This window comes from Trachymyrmex septentrionalis, unplaced genomic scaffold (genome assembly GCF_001594115.1).
Source record: "Trachymyrmex septentrionalis isolate Tsep2-gDNA-1 unplaced genomic scaffold, Tsep1.0 scaffold97, whole genome shotgun sequence".
Lineage (NCBI taxonomy): Eukaryota > Metazoa > Arthropoda > Insecta > Hymenoptera > Formicidae > Trachymyrmex > Trachymyrmex septentrionalis.
In genome coordinates this window covers 255043-271084 of record NW_017306160.1, presented here as the reverse complement: position 1 = coordinate 271084, position 16042 = coordinate 255043, and the positions used below count along the sequence as shown (strand labels likewise).

General features: G+C 29.0%; 2 protein-coding genes across 7 annotated transcripts in view; one reads left to right on the top strand and one right to left on the bottom strand.

The window, feature by feature from the left end:
- Positions 1-1420: 1420 nt before the first annotated feature.
- LOC108756174 (phospholipase D2) lies at positions 1421-7345 on the bottom strand. 2 transcript variants are annotated; one of them, XM_018499780.1, is made up of 14 exons: positions 7021-7345; positions 6453-6638; positions 5751-6111; positions 5555-5675; positions 5061-5484; positions 4735-4970; positions 4300-4567; positions 4071-4230; positions 3506-4001; positions 3204-3424; positions 2902-3138; positions 2585-2825; positions 1693-2022; positions 1421-1593 (listed from the first exon to the last, which is right to left on the bottom strand). In XM_018499780.1, the coding sequence occupies exons 2-14, from the start codon at positions 6622-6624 to the stop codon at positions 1492-1494; spliced, it is 3369 nt and encodes a 1122-aa protein (XP_018355282.1). In that variant the 5' UTR covers positions 6625-6638; positions 7021-7345; the 3' UTR covers positions 1421-1491. The 2 variants fall into 2 exon arrangements, with proteins under 2 accessions (XP_018355282.1, XP_018355284.1); XM_018499782.1 differs by having other exon boundaries at positions 5751-5946.
- Positions 7346-13809: 6464 nt separating this feature from the next.
- The window catches only part of LOC108756267 (mucin-17-like), a 37373-nt gene continuing 35140 nt past the window's right edge, over positions 13810-16042 (top strand). For 4 of the 5 annotated variants that reach the window (XM_018499930.1, XM_018499929.1, XM_018499926.1 and 1 more), the window contains exon 1: positions 13810-13870. In XM_018499930.1, the coding sequence (XP_018355432.1) occupies positions 13818-13870 (53 nt within the window). In that variant the 5' untranslated portion in view covers positions 13810-13817. Of the gene's footprint in view, positions 13871-14053; positions 14498-16042 lie in introns of those variants that run through there. The other variant, XM_018499927.1, reaches the window with a different exon arrangement.

Genomic DNA, 16042 nt, shown 5'->3' with positions numbered 1-16042 from the left:
ATATATATTTTTATATGAAAAATTTTTTTACCTGAAATGTATAAATAACTTATACATTATTTGTGCTATTGTTCTTTTTAAAATTTCCAAACTCATATATGTTTTATCTTAATATTGACAATTCAAAATAGTTAATGTATTAAATTCAATACAAAAAAATTCGAAGTTACATGTACTATAAAATGCAATTTTGTATATTATATATAAAGAATTAATAATTTTATTTTTTTTCTTGTTTATATATATTTCTCAAAACTCATCTGTGTATTTGCAATGAATCGATTAATGCATTTGACTGCACATTTTGTTATGCTTTATTTATTAAATCAATAAAACTTTTATCGTGATTATTATTACTACTATTATTATTATACCGTTTTGTTATATTGATGGCATTCTAAAAACATTTTTAAATAAAATTTTAATCTAATAAAACAGGCACAATTCGTAATTATAATAAGTTAACATACTTGTTATACATAATGTCTCATTTTATCTCTCATTAATCTCAAATTACACTTTTGTATTGTATATTAAATATTAGCTGCATCAAACAGATGGAATGTAATCTAGTTTATATTAATAACTTTCTACAACATGTTTACACTAAGATCTCCTGTTACATAAAATACAATTATCTTCTACTGCAATATTCAATTATTGTGAGCTGTTTTCAATTTTTTATGAAGATCCTTTCTCCGTTGAAAAATACAGGTACACATTAAATCTTAAATTGTAGATAATTAAATATGTAAAGATTTTATATAGAAGATTTTAGTATTACCCGAAGTATTTGCATCTTCTTTAGAAATATAATTTTTTAAATAGATTTTATTTACTTATAATTATATAAAAAGATTTTGAATCATTAGTTATATAACCAATAACAAGTTTTAATTATATTTTGTTAGATAATTAAATATATTGAACTTTAGAGATGCAATACTTATTAAGTAATAATGCCTATTACATTTAAACAAAATAAACTATATTTGAAGAACAACAAATAGTTATAACTTATTTACTTATTTTTAAAAAGTTAAGTTCAAATAAAAATAATATATAATTAATCTTCGTTATACTATAATACTCTTTATTTTTAAGAAAAACGTTAATTGAGGTATTAAGTATTGTTAAGTATTATTAATCTAAAGTAAATGTACTTATATTTTAAATTAGACTAATTTAAAATAGATTAACTTAAATCGCATGTCGATGAAAATCCGATCAGCCTTATTATAAGAGGCAATATTAAATATACAAATAAACAGAAATTTGAATATCTATACGATATACATCATAGTGATAAAAAGATCCACTTAGCCATTTTTTTGATCATCATAATATAAAAGCCGTTTAATATAGAATTAAAACATTAAAATCACCTTTTACATACTCTGTTTGCGTTGTAAAACAAATTATTAGAAATTTTTATTATTAATTTGCGCCGAGAATTGCAATAAATTTTCAAAAACATTTATTCGTCAGAACTTATATCCACAACGCAGTTGGCATCATTCCTTCTACTGTTCCAGCAGCAGGTTTTAAATCTTCATTGCATAAGAAATTTAGTGGCAAATCGACCAAGTGTCCCTGAAAAAAATACATGTTTGATGCGATTAAACAATAAATTTAGGCACACACACACACACACACACACACACACAAGCATTTAAAATGCTTGATATTTACCTTTATATTCTCCACCATTTCTTGCGCTAATAATGGATCAGATATAGAGAGAGATACTTTTTCTTGATATTGTTTCAATATAGCGAAATTGACTACTTTATCGGTGGGAATACAGTGAAATACTTCTTCATATATCTCCGTATTTTGTTTGCTTCTAGCGCACCACATATCCTTGTAAAATGATCTTATAACGATGTCATCGATTTCGATGTTTTCTTTCGTATTCAATACTCCTAGATGTTCGCGGAATAATTGTTTTCTCAAAGAAGAAGCAAATTTACCACAAGGAAAAGGTATATCATTCATACGTCCATCCTCAAACTCCTGGTCCTGTTTTATTATAGTATTGATTAAGTTGATAAAAAAACACAGAATAATGATAAAATCAGGGACTTGTTTTATAAACTAATATAATATAAAGCAATACAATATAAATAAGACAAAATATAATGTAATATACAAATTATAAATTTCAACGTTTTTTTTTTAAATTTATGTTTATGTATGTATAATTTTATATAAAATAAAATAAGTTTAAAATATTATCAATGTTCTTATATACATGTATAAAAATAATATATTTATATCATTGTTAAAAAAAAATAAAATTATTTAAATTTTAAACAGTAGTTATTATTTAAAATGCATTCATCACTGATAGAAGTGAATTGTCTATCTGATTAATTATTATTCATATTATATTGGTAAAAAATATAATATCTTTATATAATGTCTTTATATAAAAAAATCATACTATATATTTATTTGAAGTTATTAACAAAGTTATAATAAATCTTTTGTACAGTAACAAAAAATTTTTATTATATATTAAAATCTATTTATATTAAAGATATAGGCATAATTTACACCACATATGATATGATATACTCACGTGAATTATTACGGCTATTTCGCTATCCCTTGTAGCAATCATACTTCTATCATTTACATTAGCTGACCCACAGATTACTGTGTTGTCATCTACTATCATTAGCTTACTATGAACATAGATAAGTTCCGTTACCATTGTACCATTTAACATAGAATGAGTTCTCAAGCCATGGAATGTGATATATTCGCTGGGATCTTTTACACCTGCCTCCAACAACTGATTTAGAATAGCATCCTTTCCCCTGTTATTTCATATAAGAAAGAAATTTATGTGTACCGCTTTTCTCTCAATTTATATTTAGTAGAATGATACAATACCTTGATATAGAATTATAATTCCAATGAGTTATCGCTCGTAATGCCGTGCCGCTTGGTCCTCCAACTTCTCCTTCAAAACCCGGCAACAACGGCATTACGACAAATACTCTGAACACCGCGCCTTCCCTGTGCGCTCTCAGGATTCTTTTCAATAATGTCTCACCAATTTGATTCTTTACGCCACCTTTGTCCATGGAGGCAAGTGTTATAAAAAATTGATTTTCTATGTATATATACCTACACATTTATTCAAGTTAGCAAAATGTTATATGGAATTGTGGAATATATGTACAAAATCTTACCTTTCCGCTTCACTAATCGCCTGGATATAAGCTTCTTGTATGCTCTGCTCTACAGTTTCTGGATCGAGAAAGCCAGCCGACCAAGAACTTACCGAACGCAGTATTTGACACTTGACGTTATACTTGTTTGCCTCTTTAATAAACGGAGCATAGCTCTTGCAGTCTTTGTATGATTTCGGTAATAAGTAAGGATAACATGAATTGAGATTTGCTTTTTCTAGCTACAACAAATATCAGTTTTCAGCATTCTGCTTGAGTATTTGAATTTGAAATACATATGTAATAAAAAATGTTATGTATACTTTGACGGCATTCCAACGTTGTATAAAATGTCGAGCCACGTCTCTAGCGGCAGCATTTTGCACTAAAACTCCTATATCGTGCCATGGCATTCTAGGAGTAGTAGTTCTATCTACCAGATCCTGATAGGGCCTCTCAAGATCGTTAAAGTCTTTGACAATGAAGTTTGTGTAGTCTTTACCAAGCCATAATTTTGTTGTGGGTTGTAAACTGCAGATATAATCCACTGTATCTTCAGATACTGATAAATCTATACTTTCATCGGTATCCGCTTCATGAGAAGTGTATACCATGTTAATTAATTCCTGTCTTTTCACTCTCACGGTGTTCTTCATTTTATCGACGGTTGTTTTGGCGACATCGAACAAATTCTTCCTTTGCATTTCAGGTGTATTACACTTAACACTGTCTCCCTTTTCTTGCAGCATAAAAAGTGAATTATCCGTTGACAATGTTGATAACATTAAATCCTTTTGTGTTTTTTCATCCATCATCGGTCTTTAAATATGAAACATGTTTACGTTTTTAATTTTAGTTCATATTTAACATTAATTAAATACTACTTACAGTAAAGGCATGGATCTCGTGGTAGCCATAGCAATAGTGTTCGTTGCTATTGCTAATGATAATAGCACATGTGTTTTTGTACAACCCAATACCTTTTTACTGCTAGTATTAGTTAACTTGTCTCTTGAGGGAATATAAATACTCGATTGATGAATGGATTCTATAATTAACACTATTAGTTGATAAAAAATGAACTAAAAAATGACTAAAAAATTCATACGACATTTACCTAAATCTGTCAATCTGTGTTCGTTGTTATCCCATCTGCCATAACATAAATCAATGCCACCGAGAAATGCTAAAGATTGATCAATAACTACGATCTTTTCATGATGAGCCCAAAGAAATACACCTGCCCTTGCATGATCTGGATGTCTCAATACTTTTATATTTTCAGGACATTGTTCCACAAGTCTCTGTTTGCTATAGTAACTATTTATGCCTAAAGCGACTTCAATTTCTTTATATATTAATATAAATATTTTAACACCTTGAAGCTGTAGAAAATATTTATAAGAGATGAGGGCATTCTTGCATACATTAAACAATCTTAAATAACAATTTCTCGTTACTATTAATCAGTACATTTAATTGAAATCTGTAACATTTGTATGTTTTAATAAAAATGTTATTAACCTATATAACAAATCATAACTATACTCACTGCTTTTCTTTGCAAAATTTTATCCAGTCGCCAATAATCTCCATTAGACATTGGTCTTTTCATGTAAATTTCTGGTGAAAGCCACCAATCTGCGATAAAAATTTCTTCCTTGGCATTTTCCAATGCATCAGCCACAGCAGACATATAATCGGCTCCATCCACGAACCAAGTCGCTGATATAGGTGAACGATATGGAGCAAACGAGTTATGTGGATTCGTTTGTATAAAATCTTTACCTGTGTGTGTGCGTGTGTGTGTGCACCAAAATTTAATCAATTAGGTATAGAACAGAGACATATACATTATGTTTCCGAGAAAAATCTTACCTTCTCTATTACTAACTTCTTGTATAAATTCCATCCATTCCTTAGCTTTTCGTTTTGTCCAACACTTGATAACTATATGTCTGCTGAGATTAGTAATTTGCATACCGCTTCGTGAACCCGTAGCATATACTCCAAGACTGATCCCAAAACCATTATCCATCAAAATAACAGATTTTATTCTTCCATTTTGAGGATTAAGATACGCAACGAAGGTTTCTTTAACAACAAGGTGCCTCTTCTGCCACTTGCCACAAAGAGAGGTGCAGAGATAATTGCACTTGATGCAGTGTCCACATTTAAATAAGCCAAGAAAATTACATCTCGTTTTAGCACCTGATCCAGTCCGTTTCAAAATTGTACCTTCTTTTCCTTTCATCCCTAAGTCAGCCACAAAAGACAAATGTGATATATCCAAAAAATTGATCTGTAAATAAATGATGATGACATACCTCTTTAGATCAATCAATTGTGTTATTAGTAAAAAATTTACTTACAGTTTCAGAATGACGTCTGTAAATTTCTATGTTGAGTAAATTGCTTAGATAATCCTCTAGTTCCTTTCTTCTACGATTTAATTGCTCATAAGGCACTAGAATGTCGGGTTTATTAGGAAATCTATAAAAATGATTCTGATTATATTTATCTAATTTTCTTATTGTGAATACAAACCATAATGTATAATTTTTATACCTTGGTAAAGCATTTCTTCTGCCCTTTTTCTCATCCGCAGTTCTATAACTTCTCAGACTGTTCCTCCTCTCCCTATGGCTTTTTGTAGGGAAAGGTATGTTCAAACTAACAAGATATATTTTCAATTGATTATGCAGGTATTGAATATGTTTGTATCGCTTTTTAATAGTCCAAACGAAAGGTCCATGTCTAAATTCTATGGTATACAGATTTGGATTCAAAGGATGCGTGGTCACACTACGTTCGTTATCTATGATTTTTACGTGCACTTCTTTACCAGGAATAAATACATTGCGAGTTTGACTTTTGAACTTTGTCGATGTATTGTGTATAACGGTGAAAGGTATTACACCAGGAGTTTCTACCAATATAGGGGAAAAAAACATAATATAAAATTGGAAACCATAAACCTGTTCTTTTTAGCTGAGCACTTCTTGCAAGGTTCATCTTTCCTCTTTCTTTTCACACAGAAAAAGAGACAAGAAGTAAGCTATACAAGAAGTTTAGCTAAAAGAACAGATTTATATAAAATAAAAGTATGAGTATAAATTAAAAGTGTATATTCTTTTATAATACATAAATTATAAGAGTAAATATATATAAAACCACTGTTAACAGAAAAAAAACAATATTAAGGTCAAAACCAAACAAAAGGCTGTTAGGAAATATGCAAGACACGTTACGTAGAATACAAATTCATACCTTTATTATCTATGCATTCCGTGTCTTCCTTACAAATTCGTATTGTTTCGCCATTTTCATCAACTGTTATTTCTAATGAATCAGGTACTTCTAAAGCGTCATCATACTCAGAATCTTGTGACATCGCACGGGTTATCCCTTGAGAAGCAATCTCAACCAATTCGATGGACATCTTTGGCAAGATTTCTGTAAAATTTTTATATCTTACGATGGAATTAAATGTAAACACATCTACCTCATTAAAGACGCACAGTAGGTAATGTAAAAGTATTAAATATGGTCTTGATTATCAAGTTACCAGAGTAAGATAGGAGAAATTGAAAATAGCTTTGTTCAATTGAAGATTGATATAAAAAAAGATAGTATCTTAAGTGTATTGATAAAATACTAGATATCAGTCGTATATTGTAAAAATACCAGATAAGAAGAAAATACCAAAAATAAACAAAACAACTCTTTTTCCTTGAAGTTACTTGCGTAATGGTGTTTCTTTCGAAAGAAATAGCCACGTACACATACGTGATAATGCATGCTTATCTCATTTTCTGATAATACAAATGTTATTTACCTCGTTTTAAACAAGGCACAATTCTAGCCTAAAAATGTCCAGCCTATCGAACATTATCGATATGTATCTCTCATCAGGTATTCACGCCAACTCGCACAACAATGCATCAATGCATTGTAACAACTGTCGCCGCCTTGAGAATGATCGCGCGTTTCAAGCGATGATCATCGTGATCGCTGTTGGCTAAACACGCCGATTATGTTACATTACGCGATGATCCGGCACGACGCAACACACGTTTAGTCATCGCAATGACCGCATGGCCAGCTGTTTCAACTGCTCCAAACACGTATACCAGTCCATATACTGTCATCGAGTGACGTTACGCTTTATACGCTCTCTAACTGTGTTTCTCAAGACCCTCACACCAGGGACTCAGTCCGAAAGAATATTTTCCTTACGGTTATGGTTGAATTTAAAAAATGGAGTAAGAAAAACTATTCCAGTTTCGGTTTTTTAATCAATGTGAAGAAAACAGGAACCATTTGTAACGAGTCTTTTCAGTTTATGATTACGATTTTTCTACAATATTATATTTTTCATTTTTCCTTTTACTTTTTATCCTTACATTTTATTCTAGCTATATAAGAAAAAAAATTGTTTAGTAAAAATCACATAATTGAGAATATGGAGATATTTTATATCTTATTTTGACATACGTGCATCGACACAAAATATAAAATATCTTGTAAACTCATTTATTTTTTGAAAAATAAATACTATATGTGTTATCTTTACATTAATTCATTTTATTATTTTGTGCATAAAAATATGAAAGTATTTATAATTAGCAAAAAATAAATAACATATTTACAAGAGATATTTTTCTTATGATATTTTTTCATATCATTAAAAACAATAGAAATATTCTAAATGACCAAATCATATATATAGGAAATACTCTGTATAAAAATAAAAAAACAATATAAATATATTCGAAATAATATTAATTTCTCTGTATTTTACTTTCTTTAAATACTTGATGAATTCGGACTCGTAAAAAATTCCCGTGTTTGTTAAATTTTATAATAATATTAACAATAATAAATCTTATAAAGAGAATAACATAAAAAAATAAAATATAATAATAAATATAGTATATATGCAAGTACAAATATAGTGTATATTATTATAGTAATTCAAAGAATTACTATAATAATATACACTATATTTGAATTATTTTAAAGCAATGAAGATCCAGCTTCGATCGTAATAGACACTTTTCTAGTTTGATTGTGTTTCTCACATATATGCGGTCTAAAATAAAGATTCTTAATATTGTTTAAATTATAATAATTATATATTAAAATTTTCGAAAAAAAGTAAAAAGATCGTAAAACAAAACTAGTTTTATTGATGTTATAATTCCAATATATTATAAACTTTGACGAATTTCAATACAATAATAATTTCAATATTTACAATTTTTGTAACTAAAGAAAGTTGGAACACAATTATGAGTTCCGGTTCCGGTTCCGGTTTGATCCGCGTTCCTGCTTTACACCTCACACGTATTCTAGATAAAACGAATGTATGTTCAAAAAAAAAGAAAACCCGGAAAAAAAGAAACGGCTTATTGAGAAAAAGCGGGATTGAAAATTGATTTGTTGTTGAAAGTAAAAGTAAAAATAAGAGTAAAATGATCCATAGCTATTTTTTTATTGACTAAATATTCAACTAACAAATAATTTTTATCTATACCTTTTTATATAAAAATATTATATATCGATATAATTATTATAGATCACTTAAATAATAATTTATCTATAATAAATATTTATTAAAGATTATTTATATAATAATATCGAAAATTATAGATTATTTTAAATAACAAATATGTTTTATTAGTTAAATATTAATTTAGTTTTATTAATAAATAAAGATACTCACTTTTTATTTCCACTTTTATTTTTTTTTCCAGACATTCCATCCCATCACTGATTAAATTTTCAAAAAGAGCAATTCTTTTTACCTGTAATAAATATCATTTACACAGTTTAAAAATTTTGATTAGGAGTTCCAAAGATTTAGTTAAAACGAAAAAGCGCCTAAGGGTCTTATGGAATTTGATGAATTAATTCTCATTTGAAAAAGAAAAAAATTCAAAATTATTTTTGACGCTGAATGAAAAGAGATTGCGTAAAACTATGTCGATAAGGTGGTTGTCCCTTTTTGTATGAGACAGAAAAGAATGTATTCTTCCTCGATTGAAAAGTCATCTTGACTCTAATCTCAATTCCTTTGTATTTTAATGAATGTTTTGCTATTGTCCTACGAAGAATTCGCGCTTTCGCTTTGATCTGAATGAATATAAAGAGAGACCATTACCGATGAGTCGAAGTATCGAGAAATCGTTCGACTTTTCACTTCCTTTAACAGTCGCGTTTTCAAATAGAAGCGAAGTTATACTTCGCATTGTCGTAATATACAATATTAACGCGAACAGGCACATCGCGAAAGTAATTGGATCGCGCGTGTCATTTTCTCCGTGTTTTAACCGACTTTCAATAGAGTATCAATCATGCGTTATCGACCTTCCTATAATGATCCACTTCTTTGCATGAATGTCAAAGAGAAAGCGATGTGTCGTGATGTGCTGCACAATTTTCTATCAGTTTTTATCATACAATTTTATATTTAATTACCTATATATTAACTGTACATATTTGTCTCATTGTGATGGTGTTCAAATCAATTAATATAAGCCTTTTAGCCTTAGTCATACTTTCTATAGACTTTTTTTTCTTTCTCTTCTTTATGAATAATATTTTTCTAATCTATTTTATTTGTATCGTAAGGAGATATTTGAAATAAGCAGAAAAAATTCATTTTTTTAAAACTTTCTTCTTTGATGTTGCGAAACTCTTATTTAATTTTTATAACCACAGTTATACATGTGAGAATATATTTATAGAGTATGCGAGAAATACTTCATCAAATAAAAATTTTAAATGAATAGACATGAGCAACATATCGCATCATATTGTTAGAGAAATCCATACGCATCGATCTTATCTTTAGAGAAAATGATTACGCCTTATGTTAGTCAATAGTTTACTACTTTAATTACATATAAATTTAAGATTTGCTAAAAATTTGCAACATATTCGGTAAACAACTTTATACATTAATATGTATAAATATGTATAAACATTATATCTAAATATTCATAATATAATACATATAATAATATATGAAATAATAATATATGAAATATGTTCATACATATTTATACATCCCTTTTTTTTTGTATTTTTTAAATGTAATAGAAATTATTTTTTAATGTAATAGAAATAACAATAGTAATGTAAAAACATAAAAAATAATTAAAGGGACAAATTTTCGCATTGTTCGTTTTAGAAAAAAACAAGTTTGGAAAAATTGCTCATACACAATTATGCATAATTTTATATATAATTATACATGAGTAACTTTTTTACATTTCTTCAAACTTTTTTTTAAATAAATAGTGAAAATTATCCTTTTAATTATTTTTAACGTTTTCACATTACTCTATTGTTATTTTTATTACACTAAAAAGTAATTTTACAAAAGAAGGAAAGATGTATGAACATAATGGACATATTTCATATAAAATTATGTATGTTTATACATATTTATGCATGAAAAAGTTTTTATCGGGATATTTTATAAAAACACATTTTTCTAAAATAAGAAAAAAATATCTTTTTATAAAAAATGTTATACAAAATAATATTAAAAAGCATGTTATTTCGATAAAATAACTTAACCTAAAATAACTTAACCTAAGGATTATATATTCTGAGAATATTATAATAGTTTAAGGAAAAAAAAGAAATTTAACACTGGCAATTATATATAATGATTAATTAGTTATTAAAATCACTTATTAGTGATTTTAATGCTCAAAATAAATAATTTTAATTACTACTTTTCAGAATTAAATTTCTGTAAGGAGAAATGCCAATATTTCATTACATCCTTCTACAAATATTTAATGAATTAGTATTTAATTTTATTAATCAAATTTAAGTGAATTAATTACATTGAATATATTTTATAATGTCTCAGTTTGTATGTAGGCATCTCAATCCTTGAACATATATCCAGATATCCTTGAAATTAAATCTTGTTATACGAATTATTTATATTTATTATTATTTCTTAGACCATTGCTTATTTCGACATTACTTGTTTGCTCTCTGTCCGAATAATTGAATATAAAAAGAAGTGCCTACAATAAATAATTAATACATAATTAATTATTTATTGTAGGCACTTCTTTTTATAAACGTAATTTGTGAATCTATTAATAATTTCTATTTCATGCATATACCTCGATTTAACATTTCACATTCGGACGATTGCATGTCGAAAAAAGTTCAAGGCTGATGCCAGGATATAAACAGCTGATTTTATTCTGTCATTTCACATCATTAATTACAAAATACAATATTCATATTTATGATTTACGATATAAATATTATTCTAAATTATATTCCTTGCTTAATATTACTATTATTTTTAATGAAATAAGAATTTAACTATATATTTCTTATTCTAAATATTTTCGAGTGTTATCTGTTGTACATTAACAATTAATATTTATATACGTCACGATATAAAATTAATTATTATTTATTTTATATTGTATAAACAAAATTGAAGAGTTGATCAATAATTGTAAATTTACTTTTCTCGCATTAAAATTGTTAAAATATACGATTTGAATCGATTAAATAAAAAACTATATATTTTTATGATAACTGTATGTAATAATTTGTAAAAAGGCTCGGGTCTATCTCGAAACGCCATATTCTGTTAGAGGTGAGCAATAATTACGTGCAATAAACAAATTGCTTTATTTTTGTAGTATTCTTTTAAATACAATTTTATTTTTAGTTTTTTTTTTAAAAACATAATAATTTTGTAATCATAAAACTTATAAAATATACGGTAAAGTAAAACACCAACACACTGTCCGATACAGCACAATAGAAATGTAAAACAATTCCTGTAATAATGTATAATTTTTCAGTTGTTAAATATCATTGCAGTGGTTTTTGACAGCTGAGAAATTTAACATTATTTAAAAAAAAAATACTCAAAAAATTATAATATATATCTTTTTCTTATTTATATTTATTAATTGGCATGATTGCTAAAAATGTAATTATGATTTAAAATTTTGCAAAAATATTATTACTAAAGAAATTTATATCAAAATATTTTTGAATTTTATTTTAATAATCAGTTTTATTGTTAACAACAAATGTAAACTTAAGTAAATAATTTAAATCGAATAAGAGAGAGATTTTGAAAAGAATTCATTTATATAAAAAAGAATTTATTTCGACCTTCATTTCATTTTACTTCATAACTCCTTGAGAGATCCTTTCTCTTTAATTCGTAGCTACAGACTTCTTTTCTTCTACTCTCCGACTGCATCGAAACGATGCTTTCCATTATGAAACCCCATGCATTTGGGAATTAATACGTTTATCTCATGAAAAATGATTCAAGGCCATATTTGCGTTAAGCGATTCTGTTTCATTTCATGCACGAAGAATCAACTTCGATCTGCGGGCAAAAATTTATTCAGGATCTTTGCATTATTTATAGTTTAAAATATCGATACACGAATTTATCGGTCAATCGACAATAATTATAGCAGCAATGAGTGCGGAAAAAGGAGTTCAGTGGATCTTATTATGCGGTACTCATGCAGAAAGTAAAGAAAGATCAGTTAACGATTGATCTGACAAAAATAATTATTGTCTTATAGTATCAAAATAAGTTCTTGTATCTATTAAGGTGTGTATTCACACATCAAAGGAATATTCGGGAATTTGTTACCCATTTGTTACCCATTGTTGCTAGAGACAAATGATTTTAACAACTAGTAGGAACAATTTGTTTCCACCGAATAAACTCAATTTGGAGGAACATTTTAGTTTTGCTCTATAATTCTAAATTCGCACGACGACCGATTCCAGACAGCATACATGTCCAAGATCGAGACATAAGATATTTTAAAGACGTCAATAATAGTCATTGAATGCACTCAGTATATGCGCACTAATGCACATTAAAATCACATAAGTAGAAATGTGTATTTAATGTAAATATAAAAACAGATTAAACCGTGAAATCCTCAAAATATTTTATGTAATGTTAAATAAAATTTGTATTTTATACCAATTCGAAATATTGGCTGCAGTTTACTTTTATACAGATTAAATCAGAGGGATTATTACAGTTCTTCAGACGAAGTGAAAATTACAAAAATGAGCAAACTTATTAGGTGTTAACCAATAAAGTTAGAAATATTCTAGTAAATTCGATCACTTTCGTAATTTTCACCTCGTTTCAAGAACCGTAATAAGCCTCTAGTGTACAATAACTTTAATATGCATTAGTAGGCACTAGTGCGTCCAATCAAATTTGCTATAAGATATCTTTTAAACAAATTTAAAAAACTTCCCGCAAAATACAAACTAATAATAACATTACATCAATATTATAATTTGCTACTCAATAATATAACTGTTATGTACAACACGTGTTACATTATATTTATATTATTGAGTAGAAAATTATAATATTGATGTAATGTTGCTGTCAATTTGTATTCTGCGGCTTTGTAATGACGTCTTTAGGACATATTATACCTGTCTAGGATCGTTCATGTTTTCTCAAAGATTCAAGATCGTTACTGCGGAGGATCGTCCTGTCCGTTCACTTTTATGATCGTTCGTCTATCGTTGTCCTGGTCATTCGATTTATTTTTCACATTGGCGACAGTAACGGTAGTGATGGCGATTGCAATGGTGATAGGCAACGGCAGCGGCGGTGGCAATTGCGACCGGTAACGATGGTGGTGGTGGTGACGGTGGCGGATGGTGGCAATCGCGTGGTGGTGGTCCCGCATTCTGGCGAAAGGGAAAATACCTGGTCGAGTGGCTCTTTTTTTTTTCTTTTTCCCCCCCGGCTAGCGAGCGGGATTTTTGACACGGCCGACGTCCGATCGTACTTGCATTTGTCTCGGAGCACTCTATCCGATCGTCGTCCCCGAACAACGTCCCTCGTGCAACGAACGCGCGAAAAATCGGCGCATCCAAAAATGCGTCACGTGCAACGTCCCATCTGACCCGTCTGACCTCGTCGTCTCGCTATCGCGCGCGAATTCTGTGATCTCGTGCGAATCTTTTCTCTTTTCTTTTTATCCTTTTCTCTCGGAGTGCCGCGTAGAATTGAATATCAAGTCCGTGAACTTTTACCTCGGTCGTTTCGAAATTTCGATCGAAGAGTGTCGCTCTCGTCCGTGTTTTCGGCAGGAAATCGCCGCGCCGATTTATTTATTTCTCCGATTTGCTAAAGTTTCTCTTTGGTTTTAATTCGCCATCGGAGAAAGTATTACGGATTGCCGGGGCGAATTGTGCTGTGGTGGCTCGGAAATGAGACATAGGATTAGACACGACTGAGCAGCTGCAAGGTGAGCGTGGAAATCCGAATTGTGTGCTCTTCTAATTGTGTGCTGTGCCACGCGGAACTTCCGCAACAAGTGGATTTAACTTCCGTGCACAAATTTCCGTAAACACGCAGAAAAAATAATTTTTCTATAAATTCAATTAGATACAGGTCTAAAAATAATTTTATTGTACCATAAGAATAATTTGTAGAAAACCCAATGCATAATGCAAAAAAATTTAACATTCTAGCAACCAATTTGAGCGTTCTACACAGTTATATGGTTCAATAAAATTATTTTCAGATCATTTAGTTAAATTGATTTTTTTTCTATACAGTAAGCAATTTTTTTATTTACTATTGCTTACATTATTATATTTTCTCAATCTGTGATTGACCCATTCGCTTAATGCTTACGTTTTATTCACATTTCTTGTCTGCTATAGTATGTATCCGACGATCATTTATTTTGATCCTTGTTAACTGATCGCGTGAAAATGAGATAATGGAGAGGCAATAATCGAAAGACTCATCTTTCAATTATATTCAAAAGCACGTGTTTGCTTTTGATTGATAATTCATTATTGTAATAATTACGACAATTTGTCGTTGTTATAATTCGTTCATTTGCGCTCGTCGCGGTTGATTCTCGCCGTGGATTGCAAGAAGTGGCCCAGAAGAGCGAGCAGCATTAACGAACCGGACTTGGAATTAACTGACCGATACAACTCGGCAGACCACTTTCACGTGCGCAAATCGCCAGATGTACGACCTCCGTTTCTTACGTAAAACTCGGGCACCCGTGTAATCATAAACGACTGTTCAAATGTCGAAAACTTCTTATTTCCCTCGAACGTGTCGTTTCTGTTGCAATTTCACTTGATGACATTTTTACGATCGGACACGAAACGGACGTTCGACTTTAGACAAAATTAGTTTGTACTCTAGTACCTGATGATTTTATTAGCTCGCACTTGCAAAGTGTACCGAGAGAAGAAAATGAGGATAATTGAATGTAACTTTTTAGGATAATCGTATGTCTTTCATAACTCATGCCGCATATTTGGTCTCGAATATTAAATACATACAAATTATTAACACACACATTTTACATAACTATGTTAAGGCATGGCAAGTCTTCTAATTAAATTACCGATTTTATTTCTTGTTTTGTAAAAATAGATTTATAGAATTTGAAAGTTAGGTAGTTTCTAAATTGAAACAAATCTAAATTTAAAAAATATCTAAAATATCTTTCAATATTTCTAGTATTTTTGGATGTTTTCTATGTGTTTATTGTATGTTTATTATTATAATATATTTATCCATAATGACTTATAAAAATATAACAAGTATATAAAAGATATCTGAGAAATACTAAAAGTGTGGAAGATTTTATTTTATATATATATATATATATATATAAGTATGTATATATAAAATACTTCTATTTTATATATACATATATGTATACGTATATTTAGTTGGTCGCATGTGCGTGAGTTGTACGTGTTACAAAATAACATTCTTAAAACAGCCGATACAGTATCACTGATCGCGTATACGGCAC